The 22,388-nt window shown below is 38.7% G+C and overlaps 1 protein-coding gene across 1 annotated transcript; it reads left to right on the top strand.

Moving 5' to 3' along the window:
* Positions 1 to 6,876: 6,876 nt before the first annotated feature.
* Positions 6,877 to 19,059, top strand: myhb (myosin, heavy chain b). Its single transcript, XM_078248610.1, is given in 41 exon segments — positions 6,877 to 7,074; positions 7,276 to 7,419; positions 7,512 to 7,520; positions 7,522 to 7,669; positions 7,772 to 7,799; positions 7,893 to 8,004; positions 8,087 to 8,179; positions 8,285 to 8,348; positions 8,464 to 8,562; positions 8,889 to 8,992; positions 9,294 to 9,432; positions 9,522 to 9,640; positions 10,209 to 10,358; positions 10,491 to 10,661; positions 10,752 to 10,856; positions 10,858 to 11,059; positions 11,231 to 11,301; positions 11,429 to 11,516; positions 11,601 to 11,718; positions 11,875 to 11,998; positions 12,142 to 12,278; positions 12,432 to 12,687; positions 12,798 to 13,040; positions 13,118 to 13,294; positions 14,239 to 14,384; positions 14,492 to 14,582; positions 14,665 to 15,054; positions 15,141 to 15,267; positions 15,580 to 15,698; positions 15,794 to 15,990; positions 16,085 to 16,268; positions 16,345 to 16,510; positions 16,653 to 16,777; positions 17,022 to 17,330; positions 17,424 to 17,627; positions 17,717 to 17,842; positions 18,013 to 18,183; positions 18,272 to 18,376; positions 18,467 to 18,562; positions 18,744 to 18,875; positions 19,039 to 19,059. Coding segments are annotated over 41 exon segments (5,808 nt in total).
* Positions 19,060 to 22,388: the final 3,329 nt, after the last annotated feature.

Below are 22,388 nucleotides of genomic sequence, written 5' to 3'. Positions count from 1 at the left end.
AGCTGTGCATGATAGAGCGTGTGTGAAGAGGGGGGAAGGGGAGGAAACCTATCTGCAGGTCATGCGAGGGGAAGGGGGAAGGGAGGATGCTATGAAATGCATGTGCCTGAGCAGCGATTGACACGCAGTTAGACACCCCCCTTCGGCCCTGATTGGTGCATCTGAACAGGGAGCGGTGGATTTTTGCAAATCGCACTACAGGTACAGGTACAGGTACAGGTAGGCCAGAGAAGCCGGATTTATTTTATTTTTATTACCTGTTTCATGTAGTTCTACTCAAACGTAGGGTCAGTTTCAGCAAATATGACAAAAAGTTAATTTTATAAGGCTTACCTATTGCACCTTTAATCAAAACACACTGCCCACGCAAAGATGACACAGAGCTGGTTTGAAATTGGCAAAGTATCCCTTTAATTCAAGGGCTGTATGGAGTTATTTATTCAGAAAACATTATAAGCAGAAAGTTTAAATGTAAGGTCATACACTTTTAAAGTAGACAGAGAATTGACAATATCTTTACACCAATCAGGTAGTGTCTTAACTCTGAGGATTTATCTGAAAACTGTTCTGGATTATTTAGAATATACTGCATAGTGTTATTACACAAAAAAAACTATTTCACTTCATTAATTCACCAACTACATGCAGAGATTCCTTTACCATTGCCAGTTAGTGCACCTTCACAAAATCAAGCAAGATGCCATGAGCTACAACTGAAGACAATTATTAATCATTATTTGAAAACGGACAAATCAATAAACTTTTTCTCAGGAGAACATACATCTAATTACTAATAGTAGCACTAGAAATAAACAGATTTTGAGTGGTGTATTTGTGTCTAAGCAGCAGCATATGTAGCTTCATCATTAAAATAACCGTGTCAACTGTCAGCAGTTATCACGTAAGTTCTCCAGGTTACGATAACTGCAAATCTTTGCCTCATGGTGATAATGTTACTGACAGTCCAGTGTGACCTTACAGTTTTTATGTGCTTCAAAACACATGTTGTCAAGTTGGGATGAAAATAGACCTATTAGTGGACCTCAAGACACAGTGTGTTTGTGCGCTGTAATGTCTCTGCTTGCTGTAGGTTAACATTATAACTCGATTTATTGGTGACGAATCTTTACAGAATATAGATGAAAAGCAAACATGAAGAAATAAAGCATTTTGTTTTATAGCCGATAATAAAATTACAACCTTACTTGAAGCTTGACCAGTATTCTGACCTAAAAACTTAGTATGCATCACAAGCAAAATACTACAGGACAGGATGAATTAATATTTTAGTACTAGTAGGTTTTAGAAGATAAAGTAAAAGATAATAATAATTGACAGAAGGAATCTGGTTGACACATACTACAGGTATTTCAAGGTTTGGCCTTATTTTTTACAGTCTATGAGTATGGCCTTGTATTAAAATGGATCTCAGTCATACATATATTTTACTTCTGAAATCCTGTTGTTTAGAACTGGTTTTGTGAAGAGTGGACTGTAGCAAAAGGACAGATGGATAAAATGATAAGAATTAAACTGTTGGGAGGAAAGAACCCAGATGAATTTAAGATAGGGAACATGATAATATACACCATGAGGAGATATATAATTGTCTACCATCAGATATTTTGCTATGCCATTTATACAGAAGTAACTACTTCTTTAATATATCTGGTTATATTGTTGTATTGTGAGCAAATCTGCAGTGAGCAGGACTTCTGTATGGTAATACTGCATTTACAGGGTGATGAAGTACCTTTAATATAAACCACTTAATTAGCCAGGAATACATTCCAAACTGGTTATTTATCTACAAAAAAAAAAAAAAAAAAAATCTGGATAGATTTCATTCCTCATCTTATTATTACTTTTATTTAAGACATAAAGCTTGTTATAGAAACTGGACAAAAGTGGAAATTATAGAAACTGGACAAAAGTGGTTGATTTTTCGGTCTTATTATTTACTAATCCTCTAAAATTGTGTTTATTTTTCTGCAAGCAGTTGCTGCTGCAGAAAGCTAATACAGTAAGATTTGAAACACAATGAATACACACAATAAGATTTAAAGTCTTATGACTATGATATATTGATAAAAGCATCAGTACTCTGTTATATTTGAGACTAAGACCCTACTGGAAGTGAGTGTTTTATATTAAAGGTTGATCCACAATAAGACTTGAGGCAGTGACAAATGGTTGAGCTCTGAGAACAGTACTGAGGAGACGGCTATATTTGTATTTCTTCCAAATAAGCACACCCGGGAGCATAAGAGATCAAGTTACACATTTTTATTGACTATATAGGCCTCTTTATAAGGGTGTGAAGTCCTCAGTATTTAGCTTCTAATGCCCCCTCCCCTTCTTTGCCAGTTCAGTTTCATCTTTCAACAAGGAAAGAATGCCAACTACTACACATCATATAACATGATCCCCTTCTTGCCACGTATGGGGAACAAACACTTGCCTTAAGGGAAGGTCAAGCTACAAGCCTGACCTTGTCTTCAGTTCATCCGTCAGGACACACAGTACAACGAGTCCATTTAAAGAAAGGGTTTATAAATACATCTGTCCCCTTCAGACAACACAAGTGCCTGTCTCGGAAAACCTGCAGACGTAAATATTATCACCTGTTCACTGAAGATTCCATATGGACAATCAAGCTGTAATCGACATTAATAGAGTTTACTGACAAATAAAACACTTTGTGACGCACGACATTGTAGGACTTCTAAAGCCACCAGCCGAGTCACGAGAGCCAGTGGAATAAGGGATATAAGTGGGGTCAAAACCGTTCCTCACGTCTTATACTGATAGTTGAGTTGTCAACAGAAAACCTTTAAACTGTTGACCCTAGCAGCACAGAGGGGAGATGAGAGGGTCAATGCCTGACCCCCCCCCACTGACTGGTTAAACTGTCAGAAATGCAGAGGTGTAATCTGATATGATGGAAAATATGAAGGTTGAAAGTGACACAAAATATATTAGATACAAACATTTACATCTGTTCATCAAATGTATCAGGATAATGTAAGTAAGGGACAAAAGTAATTTGTTAAAAACAGAATCATTTTTCAGTAGACATTTGAAGTTTTATTGTTTATGTGAGCAAGCTGTAAAGCTCAGGAGGGTCAAACTGGAAACACTATGATTAAATTGTAAAAAAAAAAAATAATAATAAAGTGTAAGAGTGAGGTGACTCAAATGTGCTGATTTCAAGTCGTTCCTCTTGTGCTATAGATTATTAATTGTTTGGTTAGAATCATGTTTGTTACCTTTTCTTCTCTAGCAGGCCACTGAAATGCTTACTGCTAATCTGAAACTCTTCTGAAGAGGGTTGTCAGTAAAATGTATTCCTGCTAAATGATAAAAACAAATGAAAGTGACAAACATTTAGTTGGATTACACAATACATTTTAAAAATTTGAAAAAAATAAGAAATAATCACCAGTTTTTGATCAAATCCAGTTTGAATTATCATGTTTGGGAGTTTTTCTCCTTTTAACTTAATTTGCAGTTTATTCACTTATTTCCATTAGCATGCTAATCTTTAACCAATCGATAATCCGTAATATAAACTAAATGTAAATTAAATTCAGTTTAATTAATTAGTTTTTTTTTCCTTGTTTGGCAATTTTAGGCTAGCGAGTTTGCAAACACAAATACATGTAAGCAACTCATTTACACAAGCTAAACATACAAATATGACCGATTGAGTGATGATGTTCATGCTATCAGATTTCAGAGACAGTCCTAGAAAGCTAAAGCCCTTTGACCCAGCCAGACGACAACATTTTGAATGAACATGTCTGTCATCCATCTGAGCTCTAGTATCATCACACCCTCATAAACCACGACAAAAGTCAGACATCTGAGCCAGTATATCGCTAAATATTTGTCCTCCTGCAGGTTCATAAGAGTAGCTGGAGATTTTAGGGTCAATTGTGGATCAAAAATAGTAAAAACTAAGCCTCTGACTGTGTTAGAGCATTTCAGTAAGAGATTAATGGAAACTTGACACTGTTTTCCCTCCAGACAGCTCCCTAGAAGTTTTCACTTCTTACTTGAATATATTATGTCCAGATCATTACAATCATTTTTATAATGTCTATTACTACCTCATTCAATTTTACAAATCTTTTGTCTGAAGCAACCATGAAAAGTAGGTTTGTTTAGATTTGTTTAAAAGTACAGTGTTGACACTTAAACACACTTGTGAGAGTACCAAATGAGATCGTAGTGTTTAAAGATCTCCTTCCATTACACAACCCAAATCAAAAAGAAATAGCTCAGGCTCCACCCAGGCTCCGTTCACTTTCCAGACTGAAGACTTGCTGGAAAGTAATAAGTTCAAAAATAGAACTGCAATCATCCCCTCTCTGTTCCTTTATGCACTATATAATCAGGCCAATAAACAACTGCAGAGCCTAAATAATTCCTCAGTAATTGCACAAATTCATTGGGATAATATGTCATTAGTCTAAAAACAGGAGTGCTTTTCTTAGACCAGTTTAAAAGATATCTGCTAAAAAATGTTCTGTTTTGTTTATATCATTACAACTGTTTTATAATATATTGCGATCAATTAACTGTTTATACACCAGCTTCCACTCATATAATTGTTGACAAATAAATAAATACATTAAATATTAACGTAACACTACATTACACATGTCATTTGTTATAAACCATTTATTAAATGTGTATATTCTGCTCATGAATGTGACATACTTGAAGTAAAGTGTTGCAAGCAAAATTGTAATTTGACCCCATGTTTCACAAAAGTGTGATGCAGTGATGTTGTGGCATTTTGTAATCTTGTCACATTAACTCCAGCATTGGCCCTGCTTCAAGATGTCCGCCATTGTTTGTTATGAGATAATTAGACAGATTGGCAGACTTCTTTTATTTATTTAAAATGATGTATCTCTTTTTAGGAGATTTTCTTGTCATGGCACTGTGCTGGCAGAATTTCACACTGCAGTCATTGTATAAATACAATATTTTATATGTAAATATTGTAAAATAGGGATATTTTTATCTGCAGTTTTGTTAAGATGTGGTGGCATTGGGGATTTTGTATCAAGAGAACTGTTTGACAGGTTTTCTTTCACAGGATGCATATGTCATGTTTATACATAACTACTTTGGATGCATTAATTAAACAACAGAGGAAAATAAAGCCCTATAGATATAAGTATTATTCTTCTTCCGATTGTCCTTCCTCCCTACAGAACAAATCTAATTAAGTTTGGGATTTCATAAAGCGCAGACCTCTGCAAATGTTACTGCTATCATGAGGTATCATTTTCACAGGTTCTTAGATTAGCAACTGTTAGGCCCAATTGTGCTTCTTTGTCACAGGAAAGACTTGCAAGGCTTCTGCAACAGAATACCAGTGACATATGAGAGCTTCTCCACAGCTAAAGTAGGATCCTCTGCAGTGCCAAGGTGCATTAAGGAGATTATCGTAAGGCCAAAACAATGTCTGAACTTCAGTAACTGATACGCCTGCCAGAACAATATTTACACAAGGTTAAAAAATGCTGCATTATAAGTGTCTTGATATTTGTCTACACTTTTAAATTTAGTCTCTAGTTTTACTGTGCCTATTGTGAGGCACCATGTCTCTTCCTGTAAAATAGTTTACAATGAGACAAACATTCTCTCTCGTCCATAAACTTTAGCCCTGAAGGACATTGTGGGTTCTATTTGAAACAAATGATCCTGATTAATTATATTATGAATGAAAAAAAAAACATCATATCAACACTTTTCAGGCATGTTTTTGTTGATGAAGCAGAGTTAATCTGGTGCTAAAAACAATAATGAACCATTTATACTGTACACACTGTAATTAACCACAATCATTTCCAAGAACAATCTTTGAATATACTTAAATTCTTATCACTTTTCACTCTTTAAACCAGTGACTCTGAGAGGAAAAGTGACAGGAGTTAAATCTATGATAAACTGTCTGTGTTGTTCCATGACATAAGATGCCTGAGATCATATAAGAGGCAGAAAATACTCAAGCATGAGAGCATACATGACCAAATAAAGCAAGTCATATCTGATGAGTGAACACTGATCTCTCTATATAAGAAGGGAGGCTGGTCGCCCCAAGGACTGACAGACGCAAGTCAAGGTGAGTGTGTTGCAGTCTTTTATTAGCAGGAGGAAAACCAGCAGCTTAATGAACAATGCAGGGCATGACCACTTATTACCAGACACCACACAGTGAATACAGAACTGTCGTGTTTGTGCCAGGACCTCAGTGTACAGTAAGTTCATTTTTAATATGAAATAGTTTAATTACAGTTATTCATTGAAAATATTTGTGTCTTTCTTCAGAACCCTCATTAGACCATCAATATTTCTTTCATCTGAGGGGAGGGAGAAAGGTAATTTATTCATTTTCATTTTCTCTAAAATAGCTATTGAGTACTGACTATGTATGTTCATTAAACCTTAACCTTGTGTGGAATCTGTGACAAATCAATTAACATAGCTAATTATGTGCATCTGACTCCAATAATGTCTGCATCATTACATGGAAAATATAAATTGTCACTTTTTTTTAGTGTTATTGCTGTTTACCTTTTATGACCAAGTGTATGATACTTTTAAATAAGGATTTAGTAGCGCATGTAACAAGTTATGGCATCAACAAAAATAACAAAGACACAATTAATGAAAAATGTACAGTGACTTAGTTTTTGTGTTTAACTTCTTCATTTTTCATGAAACAAAAATAAGTAAAGATTATACTATATTGTCCAACATTCATCACACACAAGTGAAGTCCCATCATGAGAAGAAATAATGACTGAAATAAATGACTGCGGTACTGTTTTTGCTTACTTGCAGTAGAGGGTCACCATGGACGGAGAAATGGAATGTTTTGGCCCGGCGGCCATTTACCTCCGGAAGCCAGAACGAGAGAGAATTGAAGCTCAAAACACTCCTTTTGATGCTAAAACTGCGTACTTTGTGAGCGAGCCCACAGATATGTACCTGAAGGGGAAACTTATTAAGAAAGAGGGCGGCAAAGCCACCGTGGAGACCCTCTGTGGAAAGGTGAGCATGTTGGCAGTGGAATAAAGTGTGATATCCTGTGTGCTCCTGTGTGTGAACCCTAAAGTAAAAGGTAAAAATATTTGTGGTTTTATAAATCCTAACTTCTGTCTGTAATACAAATAATAATGAATACTGACCTCATAACATCACCAGTCTATTGTCAAAACTGAAGTCCTGTGTTGTTTTCTGTCCCTGTAACAGACTCTCACCGTGAAAGACGATGCCATCTTCCCCATGAACCCTCCAAAGTACGATAAGATTGAGGACATGGCCATGATGACCCACCTCAGTGAGCCTTCTGTGCTGTATAACCTCAAAGAGCGCTATGCAGCATGGATGATCTACGTGAGTTTTGTGCAGCAGAGAGATAACTTTAATTGCATATATATGTATTTGTTGAAAAATGGATCGTTCTTTCATATCACACACTGTTACAGACCTACTCTGGGACTGTTCTGCGTCACTGTGAACCCCTACAAGTGGCTCCCAGTGTACGACTCAGTGGTTGTCTCAGGATACAGAGGCAAAAAGAGGATTGAGGCTCCACCCCACATCTTCTCCATCTCTGATAACGCCTACCAGTTCATGCTCCAAGGTATCAATCAGTTTATAAGCAGCAGTGTGTCCAGAAATATAGCAGCTGCACTTTAGGAGAAGTCAACTCCTAACTGTTTTACACCATTTTGATGCCTTGCAGATAGAGAAAACCAGTCAATCCTGATTACGTAAGTGACAATTTTCTATATCATCTACACTATACTGTAAGTATTGGCAACAGTAGTAAAATCATTTCAAAATATATTTATGAACACACCCAGTGGAGAATCCGGTGCAGGAAAGACCGTCAACACCAAACGTGTCATCCAGTACTTTGCGACAATCGCAGTGGCTGGAGGAAAGAAATCTGAGCAGACTGCTGGCAAGATACAGGTAAGAGACGTTGAACAATATTAATTTTAAATATAAAATGAAAAGTATTTTGAGTATTGTCATATTGACATGTTATTTCTAGGGGTCACTGGAAGATCAAATTATTGCAGCAAACCCACTGTTGGAAGCTTACGGTAATGCCAAGACTGTGAGGAATGACAATTCTTCACGTTTTGTAAGTTATTTTTGTGATTTCTCTTTGACTTGAAATTGTGTGTTATTTTGTTACAACAATTATTTACTGTGACATTAATTGAAATGTTAATCTGTTCTTGTAAAGGGAAAATTTATCCGAATTCACTTTGGGACAACTGGAAAGCTGGCTTCAGCTGATATTGAAACATGTAAGAGTTTTTGTGGAACTCATCCAGAATTATCTGTTTTATTGCATGACCAACTCCTTCAGCTGTGCTTCACTGGAGTTTTCCCTCTATTTCTCCACAACATAAATCCATATAGATCTGCTGGAGAAGTCTCGAGTGACGTTCCAGCTGTCTGCTGAGAGGAGCTACCACATCTTCTATCAGCTCATGACAGGCCACAAACCTGAGCTGATAGGTGAGAGATTAGTGAATAATGTTATCAGTTATTCTTAAGCCCCTAAACTCTGGAATCAATTGCCTCTACATGTTAGGCTGCCTCCAACATTGTCTGTTTTTAATCCTGTCTAAAAGCACATTTTTTTATTTAACACTTTTACAATAGTTGCCTTTTAATATTACTGTCATTTGGCAACAACTGTTGTCCTTTTGTTGTTTGTTTTTTCATGTGCTCTATAAATAAATACATTTGGATTGGATTGGAAGTAAACAACAATAGCTTATCACAGGTGTAGCATATATATTCTGTTATATTTACATATGTTTTTTTTCCCCTTTCTTCAGAGGCCCTCCTGATCACCAAAAATCCATATGACTATCCCATGATCAGTCAGGGTGAAATCACAGTCAAAAGTATCGATGACGTTGAAGAATTCGTCGCCACTGATGTAAGGACAACTTCACTTTGATTATTACATTTTCAGCCATTACAAATCAGTCTTATGTTCACTTTTATGATGACTATTTCTATTACGTGCATTAAGTTACCAATGTATTCTATCTCTGCAATAAATCCTATCTTTATCATTTGGACTCAACTCTATTGTAATTTTTTAAACAGTAATGTATGGTGGTGTTGTACTGGATTGCGTTATATGAAGGAGTTGTTTCTAACATCCTCCCCTATTTAGATTAATTATTCCAAGAATAATCTAAGTTTGTGTTTTAAACTGACTCTTTATTTCACAGACTGCTATTGACATCCTGGGCTTTACTGCAGAAGAGAAGGCGAGCATCTACAAGCTGACTGGAGCTGTGATGCATCATGGAAACATGAAGTTCAAGCAGAAGCAGCGTGAAGAGCAGGCTGAGCCCGATGGCAATGAGGGTATGAAATAGAACTTGTGATTTAGAAGTAAATGTTTTAAGTTATCCTAAAATAGGTTTTATAGATGACTGTTTGTGTTCTTCTTTTAGAGGCAGATAAAATCGGCTACCTCATGGGTCTGAACTCAGCCGATTTGCTAAAAGCACTATGCTACCCCAGAGTGAAGGTTGGAAATGAGTATGTGACCAAAGGTCAAACTGTCCCTCAGGTATGGGATGTCAACAAGAGCACACGCACGCACGCGCACACACACACACACACACACACACACACACACACACACACACACACACACACACACACAAAAGAAATTAACACATACAAAATACTTCTTCCTTTTCCTAATTAAAAGATACTTTAACATAGATAATATTTTTTCTGAATTGTTCTCGAAATACTGAAAAACAGCAGACTGGAAGCAATCCCAGCCTGCTGTTCATTTTAGTGAGAGTCTCACAAACCATTCCCAAATACGTTAACACGCACTAACATGTACGCTATCAAAACAAAAAACAGAGGAGCTCGGATTACAGCACACATAAAAGCAGTGTGACTCCATTAGTCCACTATATCTTTACATAGCAAATATTTGTTTGCTGCTATATTAACATTCTGAAGGTTAAGGATCACAATGCAAACATAAATCTTATTACGCTCTTTGGATCATAGCTTTTAATGCTTTTTAACCTGTTTAACCCCTGAAATTTTGAATCAATTTTGTTCATTTTTACAACATCCTTGTTAATCCTTGTTGTATTATTCATCTGTAAAATCAGGTCCACAATTCCGTCTCGGCTCTCTCCAAGTCCGTCTATGAGAAAATGTTCTTGTGGATGGTCGTCAGAATTAATGAGATGCTGGATACCAAGCAGGCAAGACAGTTCTTCATCGGTGTCCTGGATATTGCTGGATTTGAAATTTTTGATGTAAGTATGCTTGGCTGATACTACATAATCTTATGCAGCTTCATTTAAAGCTGAGAGTACAAATAATTTTATTTTTTGTTACGTAAAGCTAATTCAGGCCTTTGCTGACCGTTTATATTGTAATTTCTTCAGTACAACAGCTTGGAGCAGCTGTGCATCAACTTCACCAATGAAAAACTGCAACAGTTTTTCAACCACCACATGTTTGTCCTGGAGCAAGAAGAGTACAAGAAAGAGGGAATTGAATGGGAGTTCATAGATTTTGGTATGGACCTGGCTGCCTGCATTGAGCTGATTGAGAAGGTGAGCGACATGTTTTATTTTCACATAAAACAGAAAACTATCTGATGACGTTAAAAGCTTTTGTTTTAAATAATCATTTCATCATGACAGCCAATGGGCATCTTCTCCATCCTTGAAGAGGAGTGCATGTTCCCCAAGGCATCAGACATCACCTTCAAGAACAAACTGTATGACCAGCATCTTGGTAAAAGTGCTCCCTTTTGAAAAGCCAAAGCCTACCAAAGGGAAAGCTGAGGCTCACTTTGCTCTGGTGCACTATGCCGGCACTGTTGATTATAACATCACTGGCTGGCTGGATAAGAACAAAGACCCCCTGAACGATTCAGTGGTTCAGCTCTACCAGAAGTCTGCAGCCAAACTGTTGGCTCACCTCTATGCATCACATGCCCCAACAGAAGGTAAGGATAATATTTTAAAGAATACAAGTTGGAAGCGTTTTCAGGTGTTTTCATTACATCTTAAAATACACTGGTCGATTTGTAGCTTAGATAATGTATATGAATGCAGTTTAAATAAAATATTTTATAGTTGTCCAAGTTAATAATTCAAATGTAATCTCCATGGTACAGCTGAGGGTGCTGGAAAAAAAGGTGCCAAGAAAAAGGGTGGGTCTTTTCAGACAGTATCTGCTCTGTTCAGGGTAAGTATCACAAATGATGAAATATACATACAAGATGTACACAACTAAATTCTCAAATCCTGAGCATCCACGGAAATAAGCCTAGTCAGTTTTTATTGGTAAAAAGTTGAATGTTTCCATATTTCAGGAGAATTTAGGCAAGTTGATGACCAACTTAAGGTGCACCCATCCTCATTTTGTACGTTGTTTGATTCCAAATGAATCAAAGACTCCTGGTAAGCCTAATATCAGTATTCATTTATGCATTTAAATACTACTGTAATTAGGCAAAACAAGACTGAACTTACCATGTTTTTAAGGTCTCATGGAGAACTTCCTGGTCATCCACCAGTTGAGGTGTAATGGTGTGCTGGAAGGTATCAGGATCTGCAGGAAAGGTTTCCCCAGCAGAATCCTCTACGGTGACTTCAAGCAGAGGTACACTAGCTATTTCTTTACCTCTTAGTCCACATTTGTTGATTCTGTTCTGTGCGTGATCTGATTGAGTATAACCACATTTTTGACAATATTATGTACATATATATGATCAATACAATGAATTATTCATTGAATTATTCATTTCCATCCAATAAGATACAAAGTTTTGAATGCCAGTGTCATTCCTGAGGGACATTTCATCGACAACAAAAAGGCCTCAGAGAAACTCTTGGGCTCTATTGATATTGACAAAACTCAGTACAAATTTGGACACACAAAGGTAATCTGTTTGTCTGATATGTGTGTGTGTGTGTGTGTGTGTGTGTGTGTGTGTGTGTGTGTGTGTGTGTGTTTTTTTTGGTTTTTTGAAACTGCCAACACTGATACTGCAAGTAAGCGTAACCAAGTAACACTTTGTTTTAGGTGTTCTTCAAAGCCGGTCTGCTGGGAGTTCTGGAGGAGATGAGAGATGATAAACTTGCTACACTGGTCACAATGACTCAGGCTCTCTGCAGAGGTTTCCTCATGAGGACAGAGTTCGTCAAGATGATGGAGCGCAGGTACATTAAATAGTTAGCTTTATACAACAAAGGGCAACTGCACATTTGTAGTTTCCCAATATTTACTTAAAAAAACAATCCATACTTCCTGTTAATACAGTTTTAAGAATCTAAATGAATCTGTTTATTTACTTCAATAACTGTTTTCCCCAGGGAAGCCATTTACTCCATTCAGTATAACATCCGCTCATTCATGAATGTCAAAACCTGGCCATGGATGAAGCTGTACTTCAAGATTAAGCCTCTGCTGAAGAGTGCAGAGACTGAAAAAGAGATGGCCCAAATGAAAGAGGACTTTGGAAAAATGAAAGAAGATCTGACAAAGGCTCTGGCTAAGAAGAAAGAACTGGAGGAGAAGATGGTTTCTCTCCTGCAGGAGAAGAATGACTTGATGCTACAAATACAGTCTGTACGTTAAATAGAACAAGACAATTTGCTACTTTTTTGTTTTATACTAAATATCCTACGTCAAATTACTGATTTGGCAATGACATGAACCTGTTTGCACTGACTTTTAAGGAAAGTGAAAACCTCAGTGATGCGGAGGAAAGGTGTGAGGGGCTCATTAAATCAAAAATCCAGCTTGAGGCCAAACTCAAAGAGACGTCTGAGAGACTGGAGGATGAGGAGGAAATGAATGCTGAGCTGACTGCAAAGAAGAGGAAGCTGGAGGACGAGTGCTCTGAGTTAAAGAAAGACATCGATGACTTGGAGCTCACCCTGGCCAAAGTGGAAAAGGAGAAACATGCCACTGAGAACAAGGTTGGTATCTTCCCTTAGATGTTGAAGTCTGATCTTTGCAGAGCACTAAACTTATTTTCACAATATTGTGAATACAGGTTAAAAACCTGGTTGAGGAAATGTCATCTCAAGATGAGATCATTGCTAAATTGACCAAAGAGAAGAAAGCCCTCCAAGAGGCCCATCAGCAGACCCTTGATGATCTGCAGGCAGAGGAAGACAAAGTCAACACTCTGACCAAGGCTAAAGTCAAGCTGGAGCAGCAAGTGGATGATGTGAGTAACATCTACATTTAAAAGCAAAAGCTGAACTTGCTTATAAAGCAGCTCAAGATCTCTGTTTTAAATTTGGTAATCCTATGATTTCAGTCCTGGTTAATTTTGTGACACCCGTGGTTACTGTGGTCATAGTCTCGCATTGCCAGACCTTCCTTAACAGCACTGTGGAGGAGGGTCTGGCTAGTCCACACAGCATTCCAGGATGGGAGAAAAACGTGCTGTGGTTTATTGGCATTTCTTTAAACCAATCACAATCGTCATGGGCGGTGCTAAGCGCCTCACGGAGCGGCTGCAAATTCTCGGGAAGGAACTTGTTTTGGTGGAACGTGTATGTTCAAAAGTTGTTTTAGTCATGCTAGAGAAAACTCAAATTGGACAGATAGTCTAGCTACCTGTCTCAATTTAGCAGTTAACCATAGTCCTCATAAATCGACCTTTTGTTTGTTCCAACACAAAGAAAGGGGAAGGAAACGGACATCGGCGAAAAGACATGCATCTGGCAGAATTTCCTGCAGCACCGGAGCAATCCCGGAAGAGGAACGTCGTGGATATAGACTACCGTGGTCATAACACTGAAAAATGTATCACTGTCTTGAATTATAGACACATTTTGATAATCGATCACAGTTAATGCTAACAGCTTTGACACAGTGTTAAAATAGTGAATAGTAAACACTCAAGCTAGTTATCAACTAGATATAATTCTGCTGGATTACATGCACGCTCGCTTCCTGTGAATCCCTTTTGTGCATGAAGTCAACTTAAATCCAATGCAGGAATGGCTGACAGTAAAAACAACTATGTAGAGGGGTAATTACTGGATGTAAATGGAATAAATGGCTATTGAAAAAACACCAGCATAAATATACTCAAAAATGGAGTATGGTTTTCTGAAAATCTTAGGGATTATAACTTTATTTTTTTATAAAACATCTATTTAGCTTGAAGGTTCTTTGGAGCAAGAAAAGAAGCTTCGTATGGATCTTGAGCGAGCGAAAAGGAAGCTTGAAGGAGATCTGAAACTGGCCCAGGAATCCATCATGGATCTGGAGAATGACAAGCAGCAGTCGGATGAGAAAATAAAGAAGTAAGAATAAACAAACGCCATCCGTCTACCTAGTTGCAATAAATGATTTCATGAGAGGCACTACTAGCATGTAACTCTATTACGCCGATTTCTACTGTCCCTTGCAGGAAGGACTTTGAGATAAGCCAGCTCCTGGGTAAGATTGAGGATGAGCAGTCTCTTGGAACCCAGCTACAGAAAAAGATAAAGGAACTGCAGGTACAATTTGAAGTACAAGTAAAGGATAATATGAACATACAAATATCTTGAAGGATTTTAAGTTAAACCTTGTGTGTTTCAGGCTCGTATTGAGGAGCTGGAGGAAGAGATCGAGGCTGAGCGAGCTGCTCGGGCCAAGGTGGAGAAGCAGAGGTCTGATCTCTCCAGGGAACTTGAGGAGATCAGCGAGAGGCTCGAAGAAGCTGGCGGAGCAACGTCTGCTCAGATCGAGATGAACAAGAAGCGTGAGGCTGAGTTTCAGAAGCTGCGCCGTGACCTGGAAGAGTCCACTCTGCAGCATGAGGCCACCGCTGCAGCTCTGCGCAAGAAGCAGGCTGACAGTGTGGCAGAGCTGGGAGAACAGATTGACAACCTCCAGAGAGTCAAACAGAAGCTGGAGAAAGAGAAAAGCGAATACAAGATGGAGATCGATGACCTCAGCAGCAATATGGAGTCTGTTGCCAAATCAAAGGTGAGAGAGCTACATTTTCTTACAGGGAGCAAAAACAAACAAACAATGGTAATATTTTTATACTAACACATGTTTACTTATACTAGACAAACCTTGAGAAGCTGTGCAGGACATTAGAAGATCAATTGAGTGAGCTCAAATCCAAGAATGATGAAAATGTTCGTCAGCTAAACGACCAGAGTGCACAGAAAGCAAGACTTCAAACTGAAAATGGTATGGATATCATGGTTTGGGGTGTTCAAAAACTGGGCTTCTGTTATATAAATTCTGTATATTAAATCATTGTCTTGTCAAAAATCCTATTCCACCTTCATTCTCTTCTACCTGATTTAAGATTTTGTCGCAAATTCCACACATCAGCAGTGACATACACCAGCTGTAAACTTGCAAAATGTATCTCGGTTCAACATGATGGCCCAGGAGGAAAACATTCTTGCATGATAATGTGAACACCGTATATACATTATTACGTTAGCTGTTGCAATGTTGTTTTGATTTACATTAACAACTAACATCTTTGATTAGGTGAATATACGCGTCAGCTGGAGGAGAAAGAAGCTCTTGTTTCTCAACTGACAAGAGCCAAGCAGGCTTACACTCAGCAGATTGAGGAGCTGAAGAGGCACATAGAGGAGGAAGTTAAGGTAACAGATCTATGAAATCAGCAGGAAAATTACAGAGGAAAAGGCCAGCAGACGATTGGTATCAAATATTAATCAGTTGTTCATTTGGTTCATAGGCCAAGAACGCCCTGGCTCATGCTGTTCAGTCAGCTCGTCATGACTGCGACCTGCTCAGAGAGCAGTATGAGGAGGAGCTGGAGGCCAAATCTGAGCTGCAGCGCGCAATGTCCAAGGCTAACAGCGAGGTGGCTCAGTGGAGAGCCAAATACGAGACTGATGCCATTCAGCGCACTGAGGAGCTGGAGGAGGCTAAGTAATGAACAGTCCTGAAATCACATGTTTGCACATGCATTGATTCTGTGAATCATCATAAATCCTGTTAACTGTATGTTGTTGTGTTTTTTTAGGAAAAAGCTTGCCCAGCGTCTTCAGGATGCAGAGGAATCTATCGAGGCTGTGAATGCAAAATGTGCCTCTCTGGAAAAGACAAAACAGAGACTGCAGGGTGAAGTGGAAGACCTGATGATCGATGTGGAGAGAGCTAATGCTCTGGCTGCTAACCTCGACAAGAAGCAAAGGAACTTTGACAAGGTTAGGTTTTTTTTTATGCGTCTTAGACTGGTCAATGAGGTGACAAAAAACACTCAATTGTTTTTTACATGTTCAGGTTCTTGCAGAGTGGAAACAGAAGTATGAGGAAAGCCAGGCAGAGCTTGAAGGAGCTCAGAAGGAGACTCGGTCATTAAGCACTGAGATGTTTAAAATGAAAAACTCCTATGAAGAAGCCCTGGACCACCTGGAGACCCTGAAGAGAGAGAACAAGAACCTGCAGCGTAAGACAATTTATTCTGTTGTCCCTAACAGATATGCACTCTAAACACCAAGTCAGTATATCTGAAGTATCTCTGTTACTTCATTTATTTCTTATGGTGCTTAATATTCTAAAATGTATACTTTATACATCTGTTCCAACAGAGGAGATCTCAGACTTGAGTGAACAACTTGGTGACACCGGTAAGGCGATTCATGAGCTTGAGAAGGGAAAGAAGACAGTGGAAAGTGAGAAGACAGAGATCCAGACTGCTCTGGAGGAGGCAGAGGTAAATATTAGCAGAGCTTTAGAGCACACCTGTGTGAACCTCATCTTGTACAGGTGTGGGACTTGACATCTCAGTGCTATTTTTATTCACTGTGACTCAAAGGCCACGTCCACACGTACCAAAACAATCTTTTTTTACCTGTCTTCCCTGGATTCGTGTGGATGGCCCCTCAGCCTCAGTTTCTTTATTTAAAATGAAGGAACTGTTCTGTGCTCTAGTTGATAAAGGTCACACTTGTTCACAGGCTACCCTGGAGCATGAGGAATCCAAGATTATGCGTGTTCAGCTCGAGCTCACCCAAGTAAAGAGTGAAATTGACAGAAAACTTGCAGAGAAGGACGAGGAGATCGAGCAGATCAAGAGGAACAGCCAGAGAGTGATTGAGTCCATGCAGAGCACTTTGGATGCTGAGGTCAGGAGCAGGAATGATGCCCTAAGAATCAAGAAGAAGATGGAGGGAGACCTGAATGAGATGGAGATTCAGCTGAGCCACGCCAACCGCCAGTCAGCCGAAGCCCAGAAACAGCTGAGAAACGTGCAGGGATGACTTAAGGTAAATCCACTGAAAGATTTGTGGCAGAGCATCTTGCTTCAAATAAAAGCCAAAAGTGTTTGCTGATGTATCTATCAATGTTTTACAATTTAGGACGCTCAACTTCATCTTGATGAAGCCATTAGAGGCCAGGAAGACATGAAGGAGCAGGTTGCCATGGTGGAGCGCAGGAACAACCTGATGCTGGCTGAAATCGAGGAGCTGAGATCTGCACTGGAGCAGACGGAGAGAAGCCGCAAAGTGGCTGAACAGGAGCTGGTAGATGCCAGCGAGCGTGTGGGACTGCTGCACTCTCAGGTATGCTCAAAGGTCGACAAACAGGAATTTTCACTTTGTTCTTCTATAGTTCAATACATGAACATTCATTGTTGCCTCTTTAATAATAGAATACCAGCCTCATCAACACCAAGAAGAAGTTGGAGACTGACCTTGTCCAGATCCAGGGTGAAGTGGAAGATGCTGTCCAGGAAGCGAGAAATGCTGAAGAAAAGGCCAAGAAGGCCATCACTGATGTGAGTCATCCTTACAACATTTCTATGTAGTATAGCATGTAAGTTTAGTAAATAACATGTTGGTGCATAATATTGTATGTTCGACCATTTCTCTACCTTATCATAGCATACGAAACATTAGATTGCAATAGGCTTATAATTCAATAATATAACATCTAACAACATTTCAGGCGGCCATGATGGCAGAAGAGCTGAAGAAGGAGCAGGACACCAGTGCTCATTTGGAGAGGATGAAGAAGAACCTGGAGGTGACAGTGAAGGACCTGCAGCACCGCCTGGATGAAGCTGAGAATCTGGCCATGAAGGGCGGCAAGAAGCAGCTTCAGAAACTGGAGGCTCGGGTAAAGACAAATTTGATCCAATATCAACTTTTCTTTTAACATTAAAATCTTGCCCTCCAAGTAACAGCATACTTCGTTCATATTTCAGGTGCGTGAGCTTGAGGCTGAAGTTGAAGCCGAGCAGAGACGAGGAGGAGATGCTATCAAAGGTGTTCGTAAATATGAGAGAAGAGTGAAGGAGCTCAGCTATCAGGTAGGCAATTTTCTTTCCTATTGATTGGTACTGTCATCTGACAAAGGGGCAAATTAATACATTTGAATAATCAATTCATGTTAACTGCAGACAGAGGAGGACAAGAAGAATATCACCAGACTTCAGGATCTGGTGGACAAGCTGCAGCTGAAAGTGAAGGCCTACAAGAGACAGTCTGAGGAGGCTGTGAGTCAGACACCTGTTACTGTATTGTCTCATCTAAAGTTGTACACTCAGAACTACAGACAGAAAAATACAACCACACTCTTCTTTTGTGTAAAATGTAAAACCGTTATTACCAGAATCAGTAAATATATGTGTCCTCAGTCTTGATGGATGATGACTCCGGTGTTGAATTTCCTCGTAGGAGGAGCAGGCCAACACTCACCTGTCCAGGTACAGGAAGGTGCAGCACGAGATGGAGGAGGCTCAGGAGAGAGCTGACATCGCCGAGTCTCAGGTCAACAAGCTGAGGGCAAAGAGTCGGGAAATTGGAAAAGTAAGTAATTCATAAAAACTAATTGGTTTCATCAGCCAATGTTGTTTTGCAGTTATATTATTATAATAATAAAAAATAGTTACAATAATTGTCTGCATCAGTCCTGCAAAGGTTTCAATTGTCATTCATTATTTCTTCTTTCCATTTTCTATATCCATTTTAGGCAAAGGATGCTGAAGAATAACCTGCAACCTCTGTGAGAGACACAAATGAAAATCATAAAATATGCTTTATCATTGAACTGCTCTCACAAAATATTGTAGATCTATATTAAATAAATGATGTTGCCAGTATACTGTCTTTAAACCTTTCTTTGCACAACACAAACATATTTTCTACCGCACAAAAAGTGCAGCTTAAGATAAGATATACTTTATTGTCCTCAAAGGGAAATTTTGCTTGGGCAATAGTGCTACACACAGCTGCAAACAACTCAAATCAATACATAGCCACAAGATAGAACAGTGGTGCACAAAACTCAGTAAATAACTTACATACAACAAGGATATGTAAGATATTGCACATGAAAATATTGCACATGCCCTGTGAGAAAAAAGGTATACATACACAGGCATTATAAAATATGGAAGGGAAGTCATACACATATGCATATGAACTAAAAGTAAGAATTAGCCTGTTTTCTTGTTGTCTGTCTGTTTCTTGAGTAGTGTTATAGACATTGGAAGTAAAGCGGTTGTTTTTACATATGCTGGCTCTGTAACGTCTGCCTGAAGGTAATAGTTTGTATTCAGAATACATAATGTGTGACCGGTGTTTCAGAATTTTGTGTGCATGTCTGACAACAGTTTTCTCAAAGAAAGTGTGAAGGGACGCATGTTCTTTCTTCCCCCCCAGTTCCATTGCTGTTTTCACCTTGTTGTCAATTCTTAATTTAAACTGGACTGCAAGGGGGCCATACCAGCACGAATGTAGAATGTTAACATGATCTCAGTACCCACACCAAAAGGCAGAGAGAGAGAGAGAGAGAGAGAGAGAGAGAGAGAGAGAGAGAGAGAGTGCGTGCTCTAAACTGCCACTTAAGTAAAAATAGCAAAACTACAGTAAAAAATCCTGCGTTAATATTCCCATTTCAGGATAATATATATTATAAATAAATAATTATTGATGTGTTCATAACTTTAATGTTGCAGCTGGTAAAGGTGGAGCTCATTATAATTACTGTATATACTGCTGGGTAGTTAATCTATAATAATACATCATCATTTATTAGTTGATTTATATTTTGTATAAATAACCTCCATCTGACTAACTGTACCTCAATCTGACAGTAACTAAAGCTGTCAAATAAATGTAGTGGAGTATAAAGTACAATATTTCCCTCTGAGATGTAGTAGAGTAGAAGCAGGGGCGCAACCACCCAGTGTCAGAGGGGTATGCAGCAAAAAGTGTGCCGGACATCATCATGTATGGGCTTTAAATAATAAAGGTTTATTTTAAAGTATATCAGTGTTCAGTGGTGAGTGGCTTTCCATCTCTGTCTGCACTATTTTTCCCCAAAAAACAGATTGTCAACAGAACTTCAAACCATACTGGAAATTAGTTTTGTGTGGTCTAATAGAACTCCTACCTGATGTCATCACTGGTCTCATCTCTACTTGATGCCATCGCCGACTTCATGTCTGTCTCATTCACTCCTTGCCTGTGTTCTTCTCCACTAAGACATATTGTCAAACAAACATTATGTAATAGATTTTTCATTAGTTTTTCCATATTAATAATATTAAGAAATGAATCTGTTGGTATCAAGTGGCTCCACCTACACTTCCACCTAATGTTAGACCTACCTGTTGCCTTCCCATGTCTTTCCTGATCCACCATCCTCACACCTGAATGAGATGAACTCACTGTTAAATATAGCAGCCTAAATTCAATGCTTAAATCAGCCTAGTGATGGCATCAGATAAGACAATTATTATGCAGTAAGGTTGTGCTGCTGTTGAAATTACATTCACATTTTGTATTTTAATAGGCTTTAACCAAACTCTAAATGTAGCTATTTTCCAGATTATTGTCATTTATTGTACATGCTACCTTATATTTACCAGTTTTCAGCTCAGCAACCTCGGTTTTGCATATTCTAAGCTAGCCGTAAAACCCCATTTGGCTGCTACATTCCCAGTGTTGGCAAACGCTAGCTAGTCTGTTAACATGAATATTTGCAAGCCTCCAAGCACAGATGTCACACTTTAAATCCTACCTGTTGCCTCTCACCATCCACTTATTTAACTGCTGTCGTATCCCTTGACAGGCCATCTCCTTTTCACTCTCTCTTTCGATTTTTAGCCCCTGACAGCTGTTTTACTTTATCCATCTTTCCCCATAGACGACAACTGACTACTCGTCCCTGCTACTGCGCTCACGGGGCCCACCCGCTCCCTGCCCCCCACTCGGATCTCTGCTCCCTCTTCTATGTCAACATTCTATGATGGAATCTTATAAGATAGGGCGCCTACTCTAGCTGTTAGTCCTCTAAAATCTTATATAACATTGAGGAAATGCAGAAATGATTTAGATGGTAGAAAATTCCCTACAAACAAAATATCCCTTTGGCGCCCCCCATAGTGCTGCGCCCCTATGCGCTGCATATAGCGCATACCCACTTTTTGCACCACTGAGTAGAAGTTAAAAGTAATATGGAAATACTCAAGTATAAGTACCTCCAAATTGAAGTTAAGACCTACAGTAGGCCTACTTGAGTCAATGTACAACATTCCATCACCGTTAATACATTTAACTGTTTTTCCAACTTTATTGAATAAATGTTTAATGACAGCAAATACTTCTAATTACTATCAACTTCTTATATTTTTAACAGCACAATTAAGAATTAATCTGGAGTAGTGTACTTTAAATATATAAGGTGCCAGAGTGCATAAGCATTAAAATAGAGCTTGTTTATAAAAATAAAATCCCGGGGATGGTCTCCCCAGACCCCCTAGGTCAGGGCTAAGCCCCCAATGTCAAATCCTAGAAACGCCCCTGGGTGTAGCCAGAACATACTCCATTGCTGACACAGTGCTGTGGAGATAGTCTCACATTGCCAGACCTGTCTGTCTGTCTATCTATACTGTAACATAGCGAGTCATTAGATAGAACATTTTAAAGACAAACATGTATCCAAATTGTGACTCAAGTGGGAGTAAAGATGGAGTGTGTTTTACTTGTTGCATCAAGGCTCTTCCTGACATCAGAAAAGAAGAAAAATCAGACTGTTGCAAACCTCTTTTGGGAGTAAAACAAACATACAGTACTGTGTGCTTCCTCTTTGGGAAGCCATTCATTAACATTGTGACAAATGACAGCTGCCTTTCTCCCACCACTAATCTTACTGCACCTGTTTGCTCCTGAATCTGTGGCACCAGACTCGACATTGAACTAGCCTACTCTATTGTTACCAGAATTATCTCACTGTACAGGGGACATTTTATACATCTCGTATTTTGATATGTTTTAGTTCCTATGCATAAATATCAACACACAGCTAAGTATGGC

This window comes from Sander vitreus, chromosome 4 (assembly GCF_031162955.1).
Source record: "Sander vitreus isolate 19-12246 chromosome 4, sanVit1, whole genome shotgun sequence".
NCBI lineage: Eukaryota > Metazoa > Chordata > Actinopteri > Perciformes > Percidae > Sander > Sander vitreus.
This window is presented reverse-complemented; position numbering and strand designations above follow the sequence as displayed.